General features: G+C 44.1%; 1 protein-coding gene across 3 annotated transcripts in view; it reads left to right on the top strand.

Annotated features, from left to right (window-relative positions):
* The window catches only part of GRIA1 (glutamate ionotropic receptor AMPA type subunit 1), a 306,086-nt gene that overhangs the window by 163,919 nt on the left and 120,462 nt on the right, over positions 1-21,705 (top strand). For all 3 annotated transcript variants that reach the window (XM_082725138.1, XM_082725137.1, XM_082725136.1), the window contains exons 6-7: positions 16,995-17,156; positions 19,436-19,603. In XM_082725138.1, coding sequence (XP_082581264.1) covers positions 16,995-17,156; positions 19,436-19,603 — 330 coding nt within the window. The remainder of the gene's footprint in view (positions 1-16,994; positions 17,157-19,435; positions 19,604-21,705) is intronic.

Here is a 21,705-nt window from a genome sequence, read left to right as displayed (position 1 = left end):
AACCTTCCCTGCCCCCCACCCACTCTTTTTGTCCAGACACCACCTTAGCTAGCTCTGTGATCCTGGGCAACTCCCCAGGCCTCAGTTTCCTTATCTGTCAACTGGGAATGACAGTGATCTGCATGATTATACTGTCATGGGGAAAATCAAAGATGTTGCTGGATGTCACCCTGTTTTGAAGGTTAAACACTGGTCTGCATAAGTGGGGGAATTCTTACCGCATAGACTGAATCTACCCATCTGTACATCACGTATTCTGGGGGTACATGTATATACACACACACGTACATATATATGCTTGTTCATGTATCCCTATCTTATATACAATAGGATAGATGTATATTTATATTTCTAGAGTACTGGTAAGTCCATACAATGTACTTGAACCTTGCAGAAATTGGAGAACTCTACCATTCTTTCTTTTTTTATTTTTAAAGAGAGAGAGAGAGCATGAGTGGTGGTGGGAGATGCGGGGAAGACAGTCAGAAGGAGAGAGAGAATCCCAAGCGGGTTCCATGCCCAGCACAGAGCCCAGTGCAGGGCTCGATCTCACAACCCCAAGACCATAACCCCAGCAAAAATCAAGAGCCGGATGCTCCACTAACTGAGCCACCCAGGCACCCCATACCATTATTTCTTTTTTTTTTTTTTTAAGATTTTGTTTATTTATTTGAGAGAGAGAGAGAGAGACATCACAAGTAGGCAGAGAGTCAGGCAGAGAGAGAGGGAAGCGGGCTCCCTGCCGAGCAGAGAGCCCCATGCGGGGCTCCATCCTAGGACTCTGAGATCATGACCTGAGCCGAAGGCAGAGGCTTAACCCACTGAGCCAGCCAGGCGCCCCCAAATACCATTATTTCTTAAAGAAGCACCTAGGCCCTGGAACCCACCAGAGGGCCAGGCTATCCAATCTAGCTAGCCATCCTCCTCCAAACCCCAAATCCGTGTTCATTCCTGACTCTGACATTGTGATCAAAGCAGACATCTACCAGTCAGGGCCCTCCAGAATTATAGCTCTTATCTTTGTGATACATCAATAGCATATCTTAGACCAAACTAGTGTTTCTCAAAACAGAGTGTTTCTCAAAACAAATGTTTCTCAAAACATTGTCTCCCCCCCACCCCCGGACAATGCATCTGCAGAGTCAGTTTGGGAAACATTGAGCTAATCATGTCACTGGAATTATAAAAATGAGTAATCACATCCCGAAACAAATGACCAGATTATTAATACTGATGATTAGAGTTTTACTGAAACAAAAAAGCACATTTTAAAATGCTTGTAGAGAATTAGCAGACCTCTGAGAACTTACAAAGGGTCCAGCAGACCCCAGTTTGAGAAACACTGAAGGTGTTGATTCTTTTTCAGTATGGACCATTTGGTACCTCCTTGGGGATTAATAACAGTAAAAGTAACAGCAATCTCCCATTTTCACAACTGTTATAGTTTATGTGCATTTTCTCAAGAATCACAGCACTGGCTTTTGAGAATCACAATACTCCAGTGAAGTCAGCAAGGTAGAATTCATCACCCCCATTTTACAGATGTGGGAACCAAGGCTCAGAGCAATAATCTGAGCTGCAGAGGAGGAAGGCAAGCACCTCGTCAATATAGTTGGGCTCTCAGGAATCTGACAAAAACCTAGTAGTGTGGGCATAAAAATAGGGCTATCAGCCTAATCTGATGCCAAACCTCTGGGAGCCACTGACCAAGAATTCCTTAAAGCCCTCATGGATAACGTGTCAATAATTACAATGGCAGTAACAACTACAATTCACTTAATCATTGCTACATTCCAGGAATACTTAAAATACTTAAATGCCTATCTATTAAACCCTACCACAGCCCTTGATAATATTATCCCCACTTTTCAGATGAAGAAACAGGTTCAGAAAGATTAGTGAATTTTCCAAAGTTGCCACGTTGATAGAGTGACGGAGCTGGGCTTCCCCTCCAGGACCATGGGACTCCAAAGGCCTCATGCCTAGGATGTGCCTTGTGACCGCTGAGTGTGGGGAAGTGGAGGAAGGAGTGAGGGTTTGGGGGACTGAGGGGGGTGGTTCTTGGCAGGAAGGCTTGAGTTTAAATCTAATATCTTTTTTTTTTTTAAGATTTTATTTATTTGACAGAGAGAGAGAAATCACAAGTAGGCAGAGAGGCAGGCAGAGAGAGAGGAGGAAGCAGGCTCCCCATGGAGCAGAGAGCCCGACATGGGGCTCGATCCCAGGACCCTAGGCTCACGACCCGAGCTGAAGGCAGAGGCTTTAACCCACTGAGCCACCCAGGCACCCCAGGAAGGCTTGAGTTTAAACCTCGCCTGCAGTAGGCCTGGAACTTAAACTTAGGCTCTCAACTCCTATTGGATACCTTTTTAGTTATACACTGATGGAATTTCATTATAATTTCAAGGGATAAGGAAGCTGAGGGAGAGACATTGAGATCAGGTCACTCCAGGTCTCACTAGGGTATTTGGGGATCAGAACAGTTAGCCATTTCCACCATGCGGCTGTATAATAACTACCGTAAAGAGTTAAGAGTTGGAAGGTTTGGTCCAGAGAGTAGTAAACCCAATCCCCCAGCTCTGTGCTGCTGCCCTCTGCCCTGTCCGTCCTGAGAAGAAGCAGTTCTTCAGTCTCCTTCTCTCCTCTGCTGAGAAATGTCTCCACCTTCTGTACAGTCACCCTTGCCCACTGTCTTCGGCTGCTCTCTTCCCACTGTCTCCAGGCCACACCTGGCATGCCTGATTTCCATAGCCTCTGGTTAGGCAGGTGGTACTGCGGTTGGAAAGGGTAGTTGAAGTTCAAACAGACCTGGGTTTATATTCTGGCTTTATATCTATTAGCTGTGTGACATTAGTCAAGTTACCTACTCACTCTGAACTTTTATTGCCTCATCTGTAAAAGAGGGAATAATGTGATATTATCTACCTCCTTATTGGTATTAAGCAAGACAGTATGTTATAAAGGGTGTATAATAAATATTTGGCCCAAATAAGCACTCAATAAATATTAGTAATTGCCACCATAATAATCATCATACCATCATCATCATTATCATTAGTGGAAAAAGAAAAGACATTTAACATCTGGGGACACGCTACTATCTTTGAGACCCTCTCCCAAACTAAATCCCATCCACAGCTGCCTCACCGTTATATAATGTCTTCCTCCCTGTTTGTCTTTAAGCTCCTAGAGGAAGAAACCGGTCTGTCTTATTCACTGATGAATTCCTAGGGCGTGGTAGAGGGAATTACATGTACCAGGTGGTCTTTAAAAAAAATCATTAAGTGTGGGGCGCCTGGGTGGCTCAGTTGGTTAAAACTTCTGCCTTTGAAATAAGTCAATCAGAGAAAGACAACTATCATATGATCTCCCTGATATGAGGAAGTGGAGATGCAATGTGTGGGGGTTGGGGGGGTTGGAAAAGAAAAAATGAAAGAAGATGGGATTGGGAGGGAGACAAACCATAAAAGACTCAATCTCAAAAAACAGACTGAGGGTTGCTGGGGGGATGGGGGATGGGAGAGGGTGGTGGGGATATGGACATTGGGGAGGGTATGTGCTATGATGAGTGCTGTGAAATGTGCAAACCTGGCAATTCACAGATCTGTACCCCTGGGGATAAAAATACATTATACGTTCATGAAAAATTAATTAATTAATTAATTAATTAATTTTTTAAAAAAGCTTCTGCCTTCGGCTCAGGTCATGATCTCAGGGTCTTGGGATCGAGCCCCGCGTTGGGCTGTGTGCTCAGCAGGGAGCCTGCTTCCTCCTCTCTCTCTGCCTGCTTATGATCTCTTTCTGTCAAATAAATGAAATCTTTAAAAAATAAAATAAAAAATCACTAAATGGATGAATGAGGGAAATAACCCCTCAGGAAGTAAATAATATGTGTACCCACACATCACATGCACTTACAGGCAAAATCCTTAACTGCAAAATGCTGAGAGCAGCAGAGGTAGTAAGAATGTGAACGGAGTTATGAATATGCACATGAGTAGAGAAAGATGGACCTAAGGGGGCTTTTAATCCACTTCCAATAAAGAACAAGAATCTCTTCTGCACCTCCCAGCGGAAGCCCATCCATTTGGTTCCTGCTTGAATTATACCCAGTGATGGGGAACTCACTGCCTTGAGCAGCCCTTTCTCTTCTCAAAGGAGTCTGAGGTTTCTAGTCTTGCTCGAGGAGGGCCCAGGCTGCCCCATGCTACCATCTCTGCATTTGTGGTACCACCTGCTCTCTCAGAAGCCTTGCGGAACATGTCTGCTGCCCTTCCACAAAGCAACCTTCATGTGCTTGTAAATACCTATGCTGCTTGTCTCCTCCGTGCTGCTCCTCCAGTGGACGCCCCTCTGTGCCCTCAGTACCTTCTCACAGCGTGTGCCTCTAGGGCGGACCGAGCATGTCCTCCAGCCTAGAGCAGCTTCTCACATGAGAAGAATCACACAGCTTGACTTCTGTCCTGGGAGCAACGAGGCCTTGTCTTCCAGCTGGACTGGAACACGGAACTAAAGTTCTAAAGAATGAGAGAGCCTGTGTGGCTCAGTTGGTTAAGTGTCCGACTCAGCTCAGGTCAGGTCTCGATCTTGGGGTCGTGAGGTCAAGCCCCACGCTGGGCTCCACACTGGGCTTAGAACCCATTAAAAAAAAAAAAAATGCTGGAGAAAAAAATCACACAGTGTGGGATAGGAATGCAAGCCTCCCTAAACGGCAGCTGAGCTGACGGAGTAAGGCAGTCAGCGGCTAGAGAGGCCTCTGGAGGCTGCAGGGTGTCTGGGAAGGAGACAGTGGACCCACATGCCAGTGGTCCTGTGGAGAGCATGCCTTTGCCCTGGTTTGAAAAGGCCAAGAGAGCTAGTGCTGAAGAGTCCCTAGGAGCTCCTCTCACCCAGTGCCTCATTTTATAAATGGGCGCATAGGCCCAGAGAGGGGATGCGACCTGCTTGAGGTCACTGAGAAGTTAAACAGCAGAGCTGGGCCTGGGATTTGGAGCAACTGTTTGTTCTTTATGCTTCATTACCCCCACTGCTGCCTCTCAGTTTCCACAGTGTGCGTCTGTGTGTGTGTAAGAGAAAGAATCGAGCAGAAACATGGAGACCAAGGAAGAGACTCAGAGGTGCTCCTTCCTGCCTCCGCAATCCCATCAGAGTCTCTCTTCACTGATGCGACCCCCTGCAGCTTCCCTTTGTCCCTTGCATTCACCCTTTCCTCCCTCAGCTGCCCTCCAGTCATTCTCTTATAACACTGAGAATACATGGGTTACTTTATGATCACCAGGGCTGACACTGCAGATGCCTCTGGAAGCAAAGAGGAAGTAGGTGGGTCGAAAGCCAAATCCCAGATCCCAGAAGATCCTCCCTTGCTCGGTGGTCCCAGCATTCCATTGGGCAAGGCCTAGTGTGTTTCTCTTCACACTCATACCCCACAGTCTAGAATAATCTAGAGACGTCTGAGAGTTTCTGTGCCCCTCCAAGAAAGGTGAGATTATATGCCCACTTTGTGAGTTGAGAGAAAGAGGTTCAAGTTGTTGAAGGAGCTTTTCCAAGGTCAGGGAGTTAAAGCTAGAATTTGAACTCAGATCTAATTCTGAAGATTAGGTTTGTTCTCCACTGGGCCACTGGCAAAACTGACAAACTCCTTTCCTTCTGAAACTGCCTGGATTGAATTTTCAGTCACCCACTTACTAGCTGTGATTCTGAGCAAGTCACTTCACCTCTCTGTACCTCACCTAGAGCCCCGCAGCACATGGGGCTCCATGGTCCTTCCTCCCCTGTGATTCTGAGCAAGTCACTTCACCTCTCTGTACCTCAGTTTCCTTATCTGTAGGTGGGGACATGAATACGCACTTCACAAGGTAAAGATAAAATGAGCTATTTTATGTCAAGTTTTAGAACAATGAATGCAGCAGAAACCTGGGGTCTCATCCCAACTCTGCCACTGACTCATTACCATTTGCAAAAAAAGACATATATATATATATATTTTTTTTTTTTGAGAGTCTCAATTTGTTGGAGATTCGGTACGATGTTTTTAAAAGGAATAAATTGTCGAAGACTTGTGCAGATCTGTAATTTACGGTTCTAGTTTTCCTGCCTCTCTCTGAAAGCCCAGGAATATCAACACAAAATTCCTAAGCCACACTGGCTCTTCTTCATCATAAGGGAGACGCTGCTGCATTCATCTCGAGCACTCAGTGTTTGTAGGGTTGGCTCTTGCAAACCGTGCACACCTTGGCTGATCTGGAATAGTCCTTCCCAAGCTGAGCTAACAGATATTCCAGATGTGCAAGACAGTGTCTGCAAATGCTTTTCAGAGCGTGGAACCCCTCGCTACCGCCGGCTCAGAAACAGAAAGGACAGAACCCTCAGTACCAACTGAGGCGGGAGGTCAGGGTACTGTGCAAATAGAAGTGTTCCATCTTCACTTCTTACATGTCCCTGTTTTTAAAACAGAAAAGCATATAAGGGGAGGAAGGACCATGGAGCCCCATGTGCTGCGGGGCTCTAGGTGAGTATTTACTATGTGCCAGGCATCATTTTAAGAACCCAACATATGTTACTATAGTTAGTCCTTGCCGCAGTCAGAGGATGGAGATAAATAATCCTTATTTTGCTGTGAAGGATACTGAGGCCCAGAAAGGTTTAAAGCTTGCCTGTGGCCACACAGCTAAGAGGTAGAAGAGCTGAGATTTGAATCCAGGCTGATGTGTAACATGTGCTTCCTCTGGGTCACTGTCCTTTGTCCTCTGAATCTGAACATCAGAGCAAGCGCGTTTTCTGCTCAGAGGGTTATTCCCCATACTTTTCACCTGACCAAACATCCTCGCTCAGGCTTCACTGCTTCCACTGGGGGGGCCTTCCCTGAGCTCCAATGTCAGGTGTTTTCATTAGCTGCTCTACTAGTATTTGGGTACAACTGGCCTTTCTCACTAACCCTAAGTAACTTGAAAGCAGGGAGCACACCTGTGATTCTGTTTCATCCCTTCGTGTAATATGTGCCTCGCAATATGAAGTACTCACAGATGAATGAGAGCATGAATGAGGACACTAGAATATTCCTTTCCCTATTCCCAGTAGATTTTAAATTTATCCTGTATTTGGACTTTCATTCATTTTTCACCAAGCATTCAATAGATACCCACTGTATTGGGACCCTATAAAGCCTTAAGCTGGCATTTCATCAAAAAGTGGGTTTTCTGTAGCCTTTGCTTGATCATCTCTGAACAGGAAGGTTTGGATCAATGTAAAAGGAAGATGTGGGTGGTTTCAAGTCAGTCAAGAACTCCAGGCCCCATCTGTACCCCAATGTTTATAGCAACAATGGCCACGGTCGCCAAACTGTGGAAAGACCCAAGATGCCCTTCAACAGACAAATGGATGAGGAAGATGTGGTCCATATACACTATGGAGTATTATGCCTCCATCAGAAAGGATGAATACCCAACTTTGGTATCAACATGGATGGGACTGGAAGAGATTATGCTGAGTGAAATAAGTCAAGCAGAGTCCAGCATCATATTGTTTCACTTGTTTGTGGAGCATAACAAATAACATGGAGGACATGGGGAGATGGAGAGGAAATGGGAGTTGAGGGAAATTGGAGGGGGAGGTGAACCATGAGAGACTATGGACTCTGAAAAACAATATGAGGGTTTTGAGGGGGCAGGAGGTGGGAGGTTGGGTGAGCCTGGTGATGGGTATTAAGGAGGGCACAGATTGCATGGAGCACTGGGGGTGGTGCAAAAACAATGAATTCTGTTATGCTGAAAAGAAATTAAAAAAAAAAAAAAAAAAAAGAACTCCAGGCCCCACATATACAAGGCTGAATTTTGAATTGACCTTTGGCTCTTTGGTCCTGGCCAGGTGTCACCTCTGACTGCAGCCAGTTACAACACAGTTAACAGAAAGGGAAACTTTGAGCGACTAACCAATACCAGGCCAGACAATGTGCTTCTTTGCCCATGCATCAACAGCCCAGTCTGGGGCCCTCGATCTTCTGCCACCAAGTGTCAGCATTTTATCCTAAACCCCCAGACTGAGAGAAGTTGGTCTGTGAGGCCCTGACTGGCTGTGACAATGGTTTGGCAACAAAGGACACCTGTGTGGGCAGTAGGTGTGTTTGTGTGTTGGCGGATTATCCAAGCATACAGGTACCTGCCTCCCTGGTTTCAAATGCAAAAGTGCAAACTAGGTTAGTGTAAACTAAGTTAACAATAGTGTTTGCTTTTCAATACAGATAGTGTTTTAGCTGCTTTAAAGACAGCTACAATATCTTATTGACTTTGCAGGAATCAGATAAGCCCACATGTTGTCAGGGATTATGTACGGTGACAACACATTTAAGGTTTGATTGGTTAAAGTGACTAAAATGGGAAAATGTGAAGACCCTTATGCAGAGATACAGTGATGTGAGGACACAAATGAGTTCTCAGCTCAGGAATATTCCCTGACTTCACATATATCCATATTCATGCGCACACACCTATATGATCACAGAATTGTAGATCAAAGCTCCATTAGCCCTTAAGAGAGAAATCAACTGGCTCAGAAGTTTCCAAACTTTTTAGTTAAAAGGTCTATTCTCAAATGGAATCTTGGGGAGAACTCCAGCATGTAAAACAGAAAACAGAGCTGCTTTGGTAGAGGGAAGGTAGGGATCTAGGACCCCATTCTTGTGCCTTCCCCCATCCCAACATGGTAACCTCTAAAACGCTTGCGACCTGGGAACATAGTTGGAATGATCATTGGTTTAGCCAGTGCCCTTCTTTTACAGATCAATAAACTAGTGCTGAGAAAGACTGAGACCACTGCCTAAGGGCAAATAGCTCCTATGGTTGAAAGACAGGACAGAACCTCTATGGCCGTCCCTAAAACTGTTTTCTTGGCAATTCTTATTTATGAACTCATTCAGAATATACTACATGGGAAAAGTCAATGAAAAGCCCTCTTTAGTGCTGAGGATAAAAGCTGGGAGGTAACAGGATGGAAACATATATGAGAATCATGAAAAGCGTGAGCAAAGACACTTTCTCTCTCTTTCCTTATTCCCCAGCGTTAACTGAGCCATTCCCGTGCTCTAGGTGCTATGTTGTGGAAATGCTGGTGCCTGAGTCCCTGCCTCCTGGGAGCCCACAGTCTCTTACAGCAGGTGGGAAGGACAACCACAGTCTCTGAGAGACAAGACAGGCCTCAGAGAGGTAGAGACAAAGACCTGTGGTTTGCATTCCATGCATCAGGTCACATTAAAGATGGCACCAAGGCAAACATCATGGTCTCCTGGAGACCTGTTAATTCCTTCCTATAGTTGAGATTTGGGTCCTTCCAGGTGCTTCATTGCAGGACAGGAGATGGAGGAGTCAGACTGGCAGGACTAGCGGCCAGGAGGTGGGATACACAGTGCTTGGAAAATAAGCCAAGAGTCTTGTTACTTGTTATGACTGTGGTCTCTGCCCATCATTAGCTGTGTGATATCTGGCAGATACGATATCGGGCAGAAGCTACTCCATTCAGTTAAGCCTCAGTTTTCTCATTTGCAGAATAGGAATGATAATAGTAAGTACCTGCTTCCCAGTACTGTTATGAAGGTCAAATGAGATAAAGCCCTTAGCACTGCGCCTACTGAAAGTACAGGCATTGGTACCACTTAGGCACCGTGGCAGTTGTCATTACATTTTGGCCAAAAATCTGCCTGCTGTGACTTCTGCTCATTCACAGATACTGGCTTGCCTTCTGGAGCCTCAGCAAATAAATCTTCCCCCTCTTCCCCAAGACAGCCCTTCCGGGATCTGAACACATCCTCCGCTTACCCTCTCGGTTTCCAGTATTTTTCAGGTTGATTAGCCCCACTTTTTCCATCATTTCTAATGTAACAAGACTTTCCGAATTGCACTTCTCTGTAACGATCTTCTCTCTGGAGCTGTCATCTAAGAATCTGACAAGTGGGGGAAACCTGGCATGTTCAACTTGCACCCTTCTGAATATAAAGTACAGGTTCTTTGATTTATTCTAACATTACCTCTTCTAGATTCCAAAGGGATGAGATGGAGGCCGCACTCTTTCCAGTGTACCAGGGCTTGTTTAATAAACCTTCCTGGTCCCTTTCCTTTAACAATGCTGGATGCTCCCTCTTCCTTCTGACGGGTGTGTTGTCCATGCAAGCGAGAAAATGAGGGCTGAACAGCTTGTATGTGACTCCCATGAAAGAATCCCCGAGAAAAAGGAAATCTGGCTTTGAAGATAAATCTTTTCATCCTCCAGCAGAAGCATTCCTGTACACCTGCCTTGTGTTCTCTCGGGTGTCTTGCCTGGCCCGCTGCCTGGTTTTGAAGCAGTTCCAACAACACCTAACTTCTTTTGAGGCCATGACGAGGATGATGGTGACAATAGCGAACATTCACTAAGCACTTACTATGTGCCAGACAGTTCTAGGTGCTTAAATGTATTCTTTTATATCTTACACCACTTCTATGCTGCAGGGGTTATTATATCTGCATTTTGAAGACCAGAGAACTGAGCTTAGGAGAGGTTAAGTAACCAAGCAGCACGCATAATCAGTTCTTTTGTTTCCAGCCACACGTGGTAATTAATAGTCATAATGATAGCCCAGAGCCTCTTCATGATCCTGAAAGCATTTTGTAAATCTTCACAGCGACATGAAAGCATATCCAATGTAGTTATAGTGTTAAACATCTCTTTAGGATATCGTAATTATTTGAAATGGCTTTTAATTCTAAGCCTCTGAAAATTATAATTGACGTTAGAAGGAATGACTGTGTTAACTGCTTAATTGAGTACTTTTATTCCCATTCTATTTCAATGGCTGGTCAGCATTGCACAGCTCCTACAATGACATGTAAGGGAGTCAGATCCCACCCCCAGCTAATCCCCTCACCAGCCATGGGGTCTTAGGCCTCTAGTGTCCTCCCTACACTCACCTTCCCATCTGTACAATGAGGGGTTTGGTCTGATCTCCAACATCTTTGCATCAGGCATCAGTAAACTGTGGTCTGTGGGTCAGTTCCAACCGTCACCTCATTTTGTTTGGCTCATGAGCTAAGAATGGTTTTTTACATTTTTAAATTATTGGAAAAAATGAGAAGAATGATATTTCATGACTTGTGAAAATCATGAAATTCAAATTTCAGCATCCATAAATAAATTTCGTTGGGACTCAGCCACGCTCATTCATTTACTATTGTCTATGGCTGCTTTCATGCTATAATGGCAGAGTTGAATAATTACAGCAGAAACCATATGGCCTACAAGGCCAAAAATATTCACAATCTGGCCCTTTACAGAAAATATTTGCTGACCCTCTAGGATAGAGGTGGGGTAAGGTGGGCACTAATGGACTTTAGAGAAATTAGAGGCTTGGGAAGCATCTAGCCAACCTTCAGAGATTGGTGTCAAGGAAAGAAACCTAGGGTGCTCAACTACAAATATTCCTTTAAGACAGAAAGCTGTCCTGGAAGGCCCCTCTTCAGCAAGGTGAGTCATTTATTCAGTGCTGTTAGCTGTGGCAGCCACACCGTCAGAAGTTCTTTGTCCCTCTCTGTGCAATCTGGCAACACCATCCTAAAGCTAAGCTCCTGTGCTCCTCCATCTGACACAGAAGACAAATTTTTATGGTTGGACCATGGTTTGAATTCTTACTTGCTGTGTGATCTCGGGGGAGTTTCCAAAAGTCTCTGAACCACAGCTCTTCAACATAAAATTGGGATGGATACTCACTCAACTCATTTATGCAAATAAGCATCTGGTGCCTACTCTGCGTGTTCACCTTTCAGGGCTGTTTGGGGGATAAAATAAGATGATCTATATAAAGCATTTAACAGAATGCCTGGCTCAGGATAAGAACTTTGGAAATGTTTAAAATAAATCTAGGGGTGACTGTTGACTATTTCATTTTTCATTTTTAAGTGACAGTAAACTCATCATTTTCAGAAGGTTGTTGAGATGAAGTTACATAATGTCTATGAAAGTAGAACTTGGGCCATTATTGCTGTTTTTGTTATTCTTATGAGAAATGCTTTTGAAGCTCTGTTTCAGTGGAGCATTGAACAGCGACCATGTTCTTGATTTCCAGATCAGGAGATAACAAGGGAATCAGGCTCCCTTAACATATTGTAGCAAAGTTCCAATATATGGAACAACTTACCTTCCCTGTTCTGCCACTGCTACTCCCTCCCCACCTTTCCAGGGACTGACAGGTGATTCTTAACCATCAAGGTGTAATTATCTGAGGAGATACTTTTATTTTTTAATAGTATAAGAAGAAACTTTATTCACATACTAAAAAAATATATATATATTACAGAAGGGTATAAAATAAAATGCAAGTGCTGGTCCTCTTCAATCTTACACTTCTTAAAATTAAATATCTTAAATCTTTGCTGGGTTTGGTGATTCTGGTGGTTTCCTCCACATTCCTACATAATATGCATAGTTCTCTTTTTCTTGCTTGATCAATTTTAATCCCAGCTGTGACTCACCATTGGAAAGATGATCAGTCATCTCATACTTCTCTGCACATCCAGTTCTCAGTGTTTGTTACCTGTCCTATCATTTGGAATTATCCTCATGAGTACCTTTATAAATTAATACATTGAACCTTAATTTTTGATTTGCCAGCATTAGAGCTTTAGAAAAACACATCCTTAGGGATGACTCTTTTGCAAAAGCTCTCTAAGATATTCTGATGTGTCCCCCAGGTTAACGATCTCCATCACAGAGCCTGCAGTACACCATCCAGGTCATCAGTGCTTGAATGAGATCGTGAGCAGAGAATTCGTCTCATGTCACACATTCCTCAGACACATGTGGGACAGTGTGAAGTGCCACAGAGGTGACAAAACAGGACACAGGAGCATAGTGATATAATATCTCTAAGAGCTCACTTGTCACAAAGTGTATTTTTATTTTTTAAAAATTTTTAAAAATCTTTTATGCCTGCCTCTCTACCTACTTGTGATCTGTGTGTGTGTGCGTGTGTGTGTATGTGAAATACATAAATTAAAGATTTTTAAAATTAATTATTTATTTGAGAGAGCTAGAGAGAACATGAGCAGAGAGGAGGGGCAGAGGGAGAGGGGCAAGCAGACTCCCCACTGAGCAGGGAGCCCAACTCAGGTCTCAATCCCAGGACCCTGAAATCATGACCTGAGCCAACAGCAGATGCTTAACCAACTGAGCCACCCAGGTTCCCCAAAGCCCTATTTTAGATAAGAGATAGAGTCACTCTATGAAGAGCAGCAGCTGGTACAGTTCTGCTGGGACAGTTAGAAGGAGCCCAGGTTTAGGAGACCTGAATTCTCATATTGAAGAACTTGAAGCATCTTGTGCATTGATTTCATTTTTGCTCAGTAGTACAGTATACAGAGCAATGGGCTCAGTATTTGGGGGCATGTTATAAAATAGGCAAAATGATTCAAATAGAGTGGTGATGATTAAACTTCATAGTTTAAAACCTTAATAAAATACAATTAGCAATGATACAGCCTTACACATATTATATAATTAATATTACAGAAAAAGCAGATAAAAAGTGTTCTAAATATCAAATGTTATCCAAGGTTGTTGGTCTTTTTAATAAAATGGCAAAGAAAATTGGAAAATGATTTAATTAAACCTTGTTTAATGAGCAAGCTCCAGGGAATGGAATTGAGTGAGTTGAACTTTGCAGTTAACTGGTGTGCAAATAGTTAACACATTTATTTCCCGTTCTTAGTTAAGAGCACTTTTACTGGCAAACTCCCGTTGTCTTGGATTGTGGAAAAATCAAGCCTAGTCCCTATAAAAGACTCATTTCTTAGTGATTAAGAACATTGGAGAGATTCAAGATTACCATTCCAGGGGCACCTGGGTGGCTCAGTGGGTTAAGCCTCTGCCTTTGGCTCAGGTCATGATCCCAGTGTCCCTGGATCAAGCCCCGAACCAGGTTCTCTTGCTCAGCAGGGAGCCCGCTTCCTTGTCTCTCTCCGCCTACCTCTCTGCCTACTTGTGATCTCCGTCTGTCAAATAAATAAATAAAATCTTTAAAAAAGAAAAAGATTACCTCCAGCATGAGATCTGGGCGGGAAAATGCCAACTATGAGATGACTATGCACTGTCCACAAGTTATTCCCTAATGCTGTTTATTTTACCTGACATCACAGATAGGAGTTTATCATCGTCTGTTCATTCGTACCCAGGGGAGCACAGGAAGTTCTGTTAGAGGATCCCATCAGTTTGAGTACACGTAACCAAGGTTTGGCTCCATTAACCTTATAGTCAGACATTCTGGTGATGGAAGTGAGTGACATTTACATTCGAATAAACTCTGCCATTTACTGTGGCCCCCATTATGTTCAAGATGGGGGCAGTTAGTACAAAATGCCCAAGAGCTGGTTATACATTTTCAAGTGACAGAAGATGACTGTAGGAGAGAATTCCCATTTGATTCTCTCAATAGTTAGTTTAGGGACAAGATGTTCTTTTTAAAGTTCTCTAAAAATGATGAGAAATTTCTCAACTGTGCATTAGCTTTTAACCAGTCGTGGGATTTCTCTTAGGTGGTATAATGTCTTCAAGTATATATTCTGATTCCATCTGTACCAACAACTTGCTAGACCACTGTGCAAATCAGTAGACCCCTGTGAAAATCTATAAACTGTGGCTATGGGAAGAGTTAACCTGAGCTTCTCTTTCTAATCAATTAATATCATCCACTGGCATTTACTGCCCGCTTATCATATTTCCCCTGCCTAATTAGCATTCTTGCTTAAGAAAGTCTCTTATTTTTATTCATTCACACAGCAAACATGTATTGAGCATCTGATCTGTACCAGGCATTGCTCTAGATGCCAGGACACATCAATGAATAAAACAGAAAATGTCCCTGTCCTCATAGAGCCAATACTCCAATGGGAGGAGGAAGACAAGGGACCAAATGAGTAAAAGAGATTGTCTCACACAGGGATAAACACCCTGGAGAAACTCAAACAGGGCTCTGAGAAGGAACTGGCTGGATTGGGTGGTGGGATGACTTAACTGGTTTTTTCTAAAAGCACAACTTAAGACAAGGATTCAAGTACAAGTGGTTTCTTTGGGTGCCAATTAGGGAATCCAGGAAGTTGGGAAGGAACAGGATGGCATCCAGTAAAGTGCACAATCATGATACGTACCCCTGTGGGAGCCCGATCCCTTAAAGGAACTCTGGACATCAGTATGGAACCAGCTTCAGAGTTGTCTCTGCTGTGTCCCCTCACCCACAGCCTCCAGGGACAGGATTCTAGAGTATTTACCTATTATCTTTTCATCTATCATTGGTTGAGTGCTGCCCTGAGTGTATTAATTCCCACAGGGTTGAAATAATAGGGATTTGCAGTTAGTGTAGAAAGTGAAATATCAGTGTGTCTGGGTGGCTCAGTCGGTTAAGCATTTGTCTTCAGCTCAGATCACGATCTCAGGGTCCTGGGATCAAGCCATGCATCAGGTTCCCTGCTCAGTAGGAAGTCTGCTTCTTCCTCTCCCTCTGCGCCTCCCTCCCATTTATGCTCTCTCTCAAATAAATAAAATCCTTTTTCATAAAAAGTAAAATATCAGTGTATGAAGGGGAGTGGAAATGAGCAGGTACTTACTGAACACATCTACCACAGGGTAGGAATTGGATCTTTAGGTAAGGGGCCAGGAAAGACTTTTCTGAAGAAACTGCATATTGGCTGAGATCCTAAAGACAGAAAGAAGACAGCCAAAGAAAGCACACTTCGAGGCAGAGAGAATACCTAGGACGAAGGCTCTGAGGAGAACTGAGCTTGGGTTATCTATAAAATACAAATAATAAACAATCAGAACTATAGAGGCACCTGGTGGGGGGTGGGGGAGTATCTTGGAGTTGTTTATGACTAGATCTTTTAAACAAGGAACTAAGTAACTCAATGAGAAATTAAGAGACTTGGATGGTATCATAGGACTTCACTGTATATACTATGCTACATATTTACTTGTTTATTGTCTAGAATGTAAGCTTCATAAGAACTCTTTTTATTCACTGTTAGAATAGTGCACCAGAGGTTCTCAAAAATGTTTGTTGAATGAGGAGTAAAGACCTCCAGAAGACCTTAGTTCTGGCCCTTGCTCTGCCATTGACTCACTGGATGACTTAGTGATCAATTCTTCCACTTTGTCTCTGTTTCTTTGTATGGAAAATAGACACAGAATTTCTACCTTATAAAGTCATCAAGTGAAACAGGCCACAGATATGAAAGTTCTGTGCACTGTGGAATACATTATACAAATGCCAGGTTTCCCTTTTAAGTCAAAGGCCTCCTGAATTTGATTGCATCTCACCAAATGGGAAGGAAAGATTTATTCCTGGTAAAGGATCCTTTGTGGATGTTGGAACTGATCAGGCCTCACTGGGGAGGGAAGAGCTAGTCTGTGGAAAGAACATGGAGGGAGGGATGGTCAGAATCCAGACCAGAATCCTACCCCTTCCACAGACTTGCTGGTGACCTCTGGGAGCCTATAGGAACTTCCTCCTGATGGACTTCAGACTCTTCTTCTCTCAAAAGGGTGGGGATATGGGTGGTACAGTACAGAGTTCCCTCCTTATGTGTCTGTTCTATTCCATATTTGTGGCATCATAGTAACCCCATTCAGTCTGTACCACACACTTGACATGCCATCACATCGCTTTTTCTCCCCAACTTCCTAACCTTCATTATTCAGACAAGAAACCATCAGGCAACTTAGTCCAAGGTAGTTTAAGGGCTGTAAATGGCAGAGCCAGCACTTCAACCTAGGCATGGCTGGTTTCTCAGCAAATGCAGTTAACCACTGTGCTAACTGTGTACAAGTTAAGTGATAACCTTCAGAAGGAAGGGAGGCACACACATCTCTCCATTCAGCCAGTTTCACCTTATGGAACATCATGGAAATCCTGTGATCCTCTAGCATGATTCAACTGATTTATCCAGGCGGCATGGTCTGACTTCTTTCCCCTCCTCCCTGCACAGGGTTTCATGGATATTGACTTAAACAAATTCAAGGAGAGTGGAGCAAATGTGACAGGTTTCCAGTTGGTGAACTACACAGATACCATCCCAGCCAAGATCATGCAGCAGTGGAAGAACAGCGATGCTCGAGACCACACCCGGGTGGACTGGAAGAGACCTAAGGTGAGGGGATAGGCAGCAAACAGCAAAGGACCAATCTGGTCCCTTCCCCTGCCCCGATTTCTGGGTAATCTTAGACTTTAGGAAAGGATAGCTTTCTAAAAGGAGCAAGCTAAGGAAAATATATACATAAAAATTAAGAGTATGCTGTAAGGGTTGGACAATCCAGAATGACAATGATTTAAACAAGATAAATATTTTGTTTCTCTCTTTTATAAGCAAAATTCAGAAGTCATCAATCCAGGTCTTGCATACTGGCTTCAGACCTGTCAAACACTGAACCTTTCTCTATTTCTTCTTCTGCTATCCTCAGGATATGGCTTCTGCCTTATAGCCAAAAATGGCTGCTGAGGCTCCAACCATTAACTCAGTATTCCATCCAGCAGGAAAGTGAAAAGGAAAATAAAAAGCACAATGGCTTTTTTTAAGAGCCTCTTTCAGAAGTCGCATAAATCTCCTACTCACATGCTTTTGACCACATCTTAGAAACCTAGCCCCAGCTAGCTCTAGGGGAAGCTGGCAAATGATGTCTCTGTTCTGGCACGGCCTTCATATTGCACAGGTCTGGATTGGGGGGATGCTGTTTGTATTCATTTCTTTGTGGATGGAGCCTTCTTGAGTTGTGCAGGGAACTAGCCCTTTATCTGGTCAGCCACATACCCAACTAAAAATCAGAGAAATCTAAGCAATATCCAGCTCATCTCTGCCTCAGAGCGTTAACTCCCAGTTATGTAGGCCATCTCCCCCTCACTCCCCAGCCATGAAGCCCTAAATCCTACAGCCAAAATCTATTTTGTTTGCTATTCGATAGTGGTTTAGAATAAGGATAGCAGGTAGTTTTTCTTTCCCATGTCATACCCAGTAGCTTGGCAGAGGCTGTGTGGAACACTGTGTAGAGGATACCGAGGCCAAATTTGTTTATCTGGAGCAAACAGGGAATCCTTGGCAACCTTCTCTTGCCACTTGGTCAATTTCTTTTTGCAAATAGCAAACCACTGCTTCTCACCCCACTCTTGCTCAAACTGATTCAGCAATTCAAAAATGAAGATTTATATCCCCTATGATTTCACTCATATGTGGAATTTAAGACACAAATGAGTATAGAGGAAAAGAGGCAAACCATGAAATAGACTCTTAACTATAGAGAACAAACTGGGGGTTACCAGAGGGGGCGTGGAGGGGGATGGGAGTGATGAGCAAAACAGGTGATGGGGACTAAGGAGTGCACTGGTTGTGATGAGCACTAGGTGTTGTATGGAAGTGCTGAATCACTAAATTCTACACCTGAAAATAATATTACCCTGTATGTTAACTGGAATTTAAATAAAAGCTTTAAAAATGAAGATTTATTTCAATATGAGCTTAAGCAAACAAAATCACAAATGTATTTTAAAGCATGAACAAACCAACGCCAGTTAACATGTGAATACCCTGCCCAACTTCCAAAAGATTGGAAATTATAAAAATTATTAAATGTAATACCTATATTTTTCTCTTAAAATGTGAAAGACATACTCAAAAACTGAAAAAATATTCATATATTCGTTCTACAGCTCTCTGTTATGAACTTAAAATGTGCCAGAGAACAAGCTAGGACTGGGGACAAATTAATGAAGAAGACAGACATGAGTTCCAAAGCCAGAAAATAGTGTCCTGGATGGTTATCCTGCTTTGTTATCACCCTTTTAGGCAAAAGGGGAGAAATTGAGAGTTATCATGAATAAGCACAAGGGGAAAGCGTGCAGAATATAAACCTGCCACTTGTGAGGCACGTGCGAAATAATAAAGAGCTTACCTTTCTTGGATTATTTTTTCTTCTTTTACTGCCACAAGAGATAGTGGAATAAATAGTTCCTCTTGGTTCCCAACTGGTGACTGTAACACAGAGAAAACCAACTGGTTTTCCATGGACTGTATCAGAACTATAGATGTGCTGCATTTACTGCATGCATTTTTTCCAGTTGTACCAACATTTTAAAATTGCAAGATGGCACACAAAAATCTAGAATTCTGGTTTCCCTTGGAAAGTCACAACTGGCAACATGGAGCTCACAACTGGCAAGATGGGTTAATGAGGAGGAGCAGCAGCCCCCATGTGAGGCACAGACACTTCCGGGTGCCCACCCCCTCACTTCCCCCCCACCCTCCCCAGCTCCCTCCACCCCTCATGCCCAGCCCCTGCTGGTGTTCTCAGCACCAGGAAACATTCTCCCAGACAGAGCTCCCACCTGCCTTCCTGTCAACTCTCCCTGACACCTAACTGTCTCTGTTCCTCCCACCAGTACACCTCTGCGCTCACCTATGACGGGGTGAAGGTGATGGCTGAGGCTTTTCAGAGCCTGCGGAGGCAGAGAATCGATATATCCCGCCGAGGGAATGCTGGGGACTGCCTGGCTAACCCAGCTGTGCCGTGGGGCCAGGGGATCGACATCCAGAGAGCTCTGCAGCAGGTGAGGCGGGCAGAGGCTGCCCCTTCTCATGGGAGCCTTGTAGGGGATTTCAGCATCCGTTTCAGGTGGGGTGGAGCTGTTTAAGAGAAAAGATAGAGAGCATGCCTGAAGTTTGGACGACCACGGCATTGTTTTGGCAGCTCCTGGCATACATGAAAGCTCAGGTAGAAATTTTTTAAAAGATAATATGGAGTTCCTGGGGCACCTAGGTGGCTCAGTTGGCTGAGCAGCTGACTCTTGATTTGGGCTCAGGTCATGATCTCAGGGTCATAGGATCAAGCCCAGCATCGGCTGCCCACTTAGGGGAGTCTGCTTCAGGAGACTCTCTCTCTCTGTCTAAAATAAATAAAAGTTTTTTAAAAAATAGTATGGAATTCCCAATAGTGTAAAAGCTGTATTTTCTGCTTAGGACTTATGCTGAAAAGGAAAGCCAGGGCTTCTGCAGTTGGAAAGGGGACTTGAAATACATAGGGTTGAAATCCAACCATTTTAGCAGTCTCCTGGAGATCCCTCACTCATGCCATGGTATTCTGGCTGTCTTCATTACCTTTGCTCCGTGAGCACATTTCATGACGGGACTCTGGCAAAGTTTCTCAGTACTTGTGATCCTATTGTCTTGCTTCTCAGCACTGCATTCATCACTTTTGCTTGCACTGAAGAACAGTTAAACAACAGAGGAAGAAAATGGCCATGCCCATTCCAATCAACTGGCTATGCAAAGGATCCTTAGGCTGAATCTAGATTCAACAGGGAAGAGTATAAATATTAAATTAATGAGACATCTGCTGTGCAAGCTGGATGAGAAAGTGGCACACATAGGCATGTATTTAACATTCCTGGTTTGGAAGTTTTGGGGAGCTTGTCCTCAGCTTTATCACTCTCAGAGCTTCCGGAAGTCTCTTGAAGTCTCTAGAAACACCTCGAGTCCAGGCTGTGATTCTTGAACTACAGATGAATAGATAACACCGCATGGTGCCTCTGATGCCTCCCAATAGGAAGGCTGTATTTCCAGAGGGGCCTGGGCAAAGAGGGTAGTGCCAGCTCAAAAGAATGTCAGAGTATTAGGCACAGTGGCAAGCCAGCAGCGGCGAAATATTTACATGCAGAGGCCACTCATGACCCACCCTCCGCCCCATCTAATGGACTTGCCTGGATAAGACCAGTTTTACTTTTAAGACTACATTCAACAGAAGGTGAATTGGGGCTCCCATGGGAGAAGAGGAGCATTTCTGAATGAGGGAGAAATGTAGAGCAAAATGCACAACCACCCCCATTTGTTTTCCAACCACACGTGCGCAGCTAGGATATTTCACAACCTGGAGAAAGAGACGAGAAAGGAACATCACCAGCTGTTCCTCTGCCTGGATGAAATGCCTTTACATGGAGGAGAACATGTAGTTCTGTCCTTTGGAAAGAAGCAAAGCAGCAGCGATGTGACTATAGGAGGAACACGCTAAGGGGTCTGACAGCAGACATCGGGCAGCTTCCGGGTGATGGCCAAAGATGCAGCATCCGCCTTCTGGCTTATTTAAAATGCTCTTCCTGACTTCACAGTCGAGACAGATTCTGTTTGCAATGTGAGACTGGTTTCAGAAGGTCCCAGGGACTTGCCCTCGGCTTCACCACCCTTCCAGCTCCTTTTGCCTCTCCCATCTTAATGACGTCCCTGTCAGGAGTTTATTCGGACACCACCATAACAGTGACAAAGCCTAGGAGGCAATGTGGGTGGCAAGAAGGGCTCTGAGCTGGGAGGCAGGAGAGCTGGGCTCCAAGCCCAGCTGGGCCCCTGGCTTTCTGAGCGACCTCGAAATACTCATTCAGATTTCCTACACACTTCCCTTTCCTTTCCCATGGCAATGAGGAAGATGGAGAGATCACTCCCAAGTTTCAACTGGCTCCAAGCGTTCTAAGCCTCTTTTTCTCTCTTAGGGTCTAAACCACATCTTTCTGATTGTCAAGGATACTCAGTCCTCCACTTCTGTCTTCAGTGGGGCTTGGCAGGAGGCAAGTGCCTTAGTCAAAAGAATATGACCTCTTTCATACTGTCTTTAAGTCAAGACATGTGTCTGCCTCCCTGGCAGCCAGTCAGCTGTTCCCTGAGA

The sequence above is a fragment of the Mustela nivalis genome (genome assembly GCF_964662115.1).
Source record: "Mustela nivalis genome assembly, chromosome: 3".
Taxonomy (NCBI): domain Eukaryota; kingdom Metazoa; phylum Chordata; class Mammalia; order Carnivora; family Mustelidae; genus Mustela; species Mustela nivalis.
This window is presented reverse-complemented; position numbering and strand designations above follow the sequence as displayed.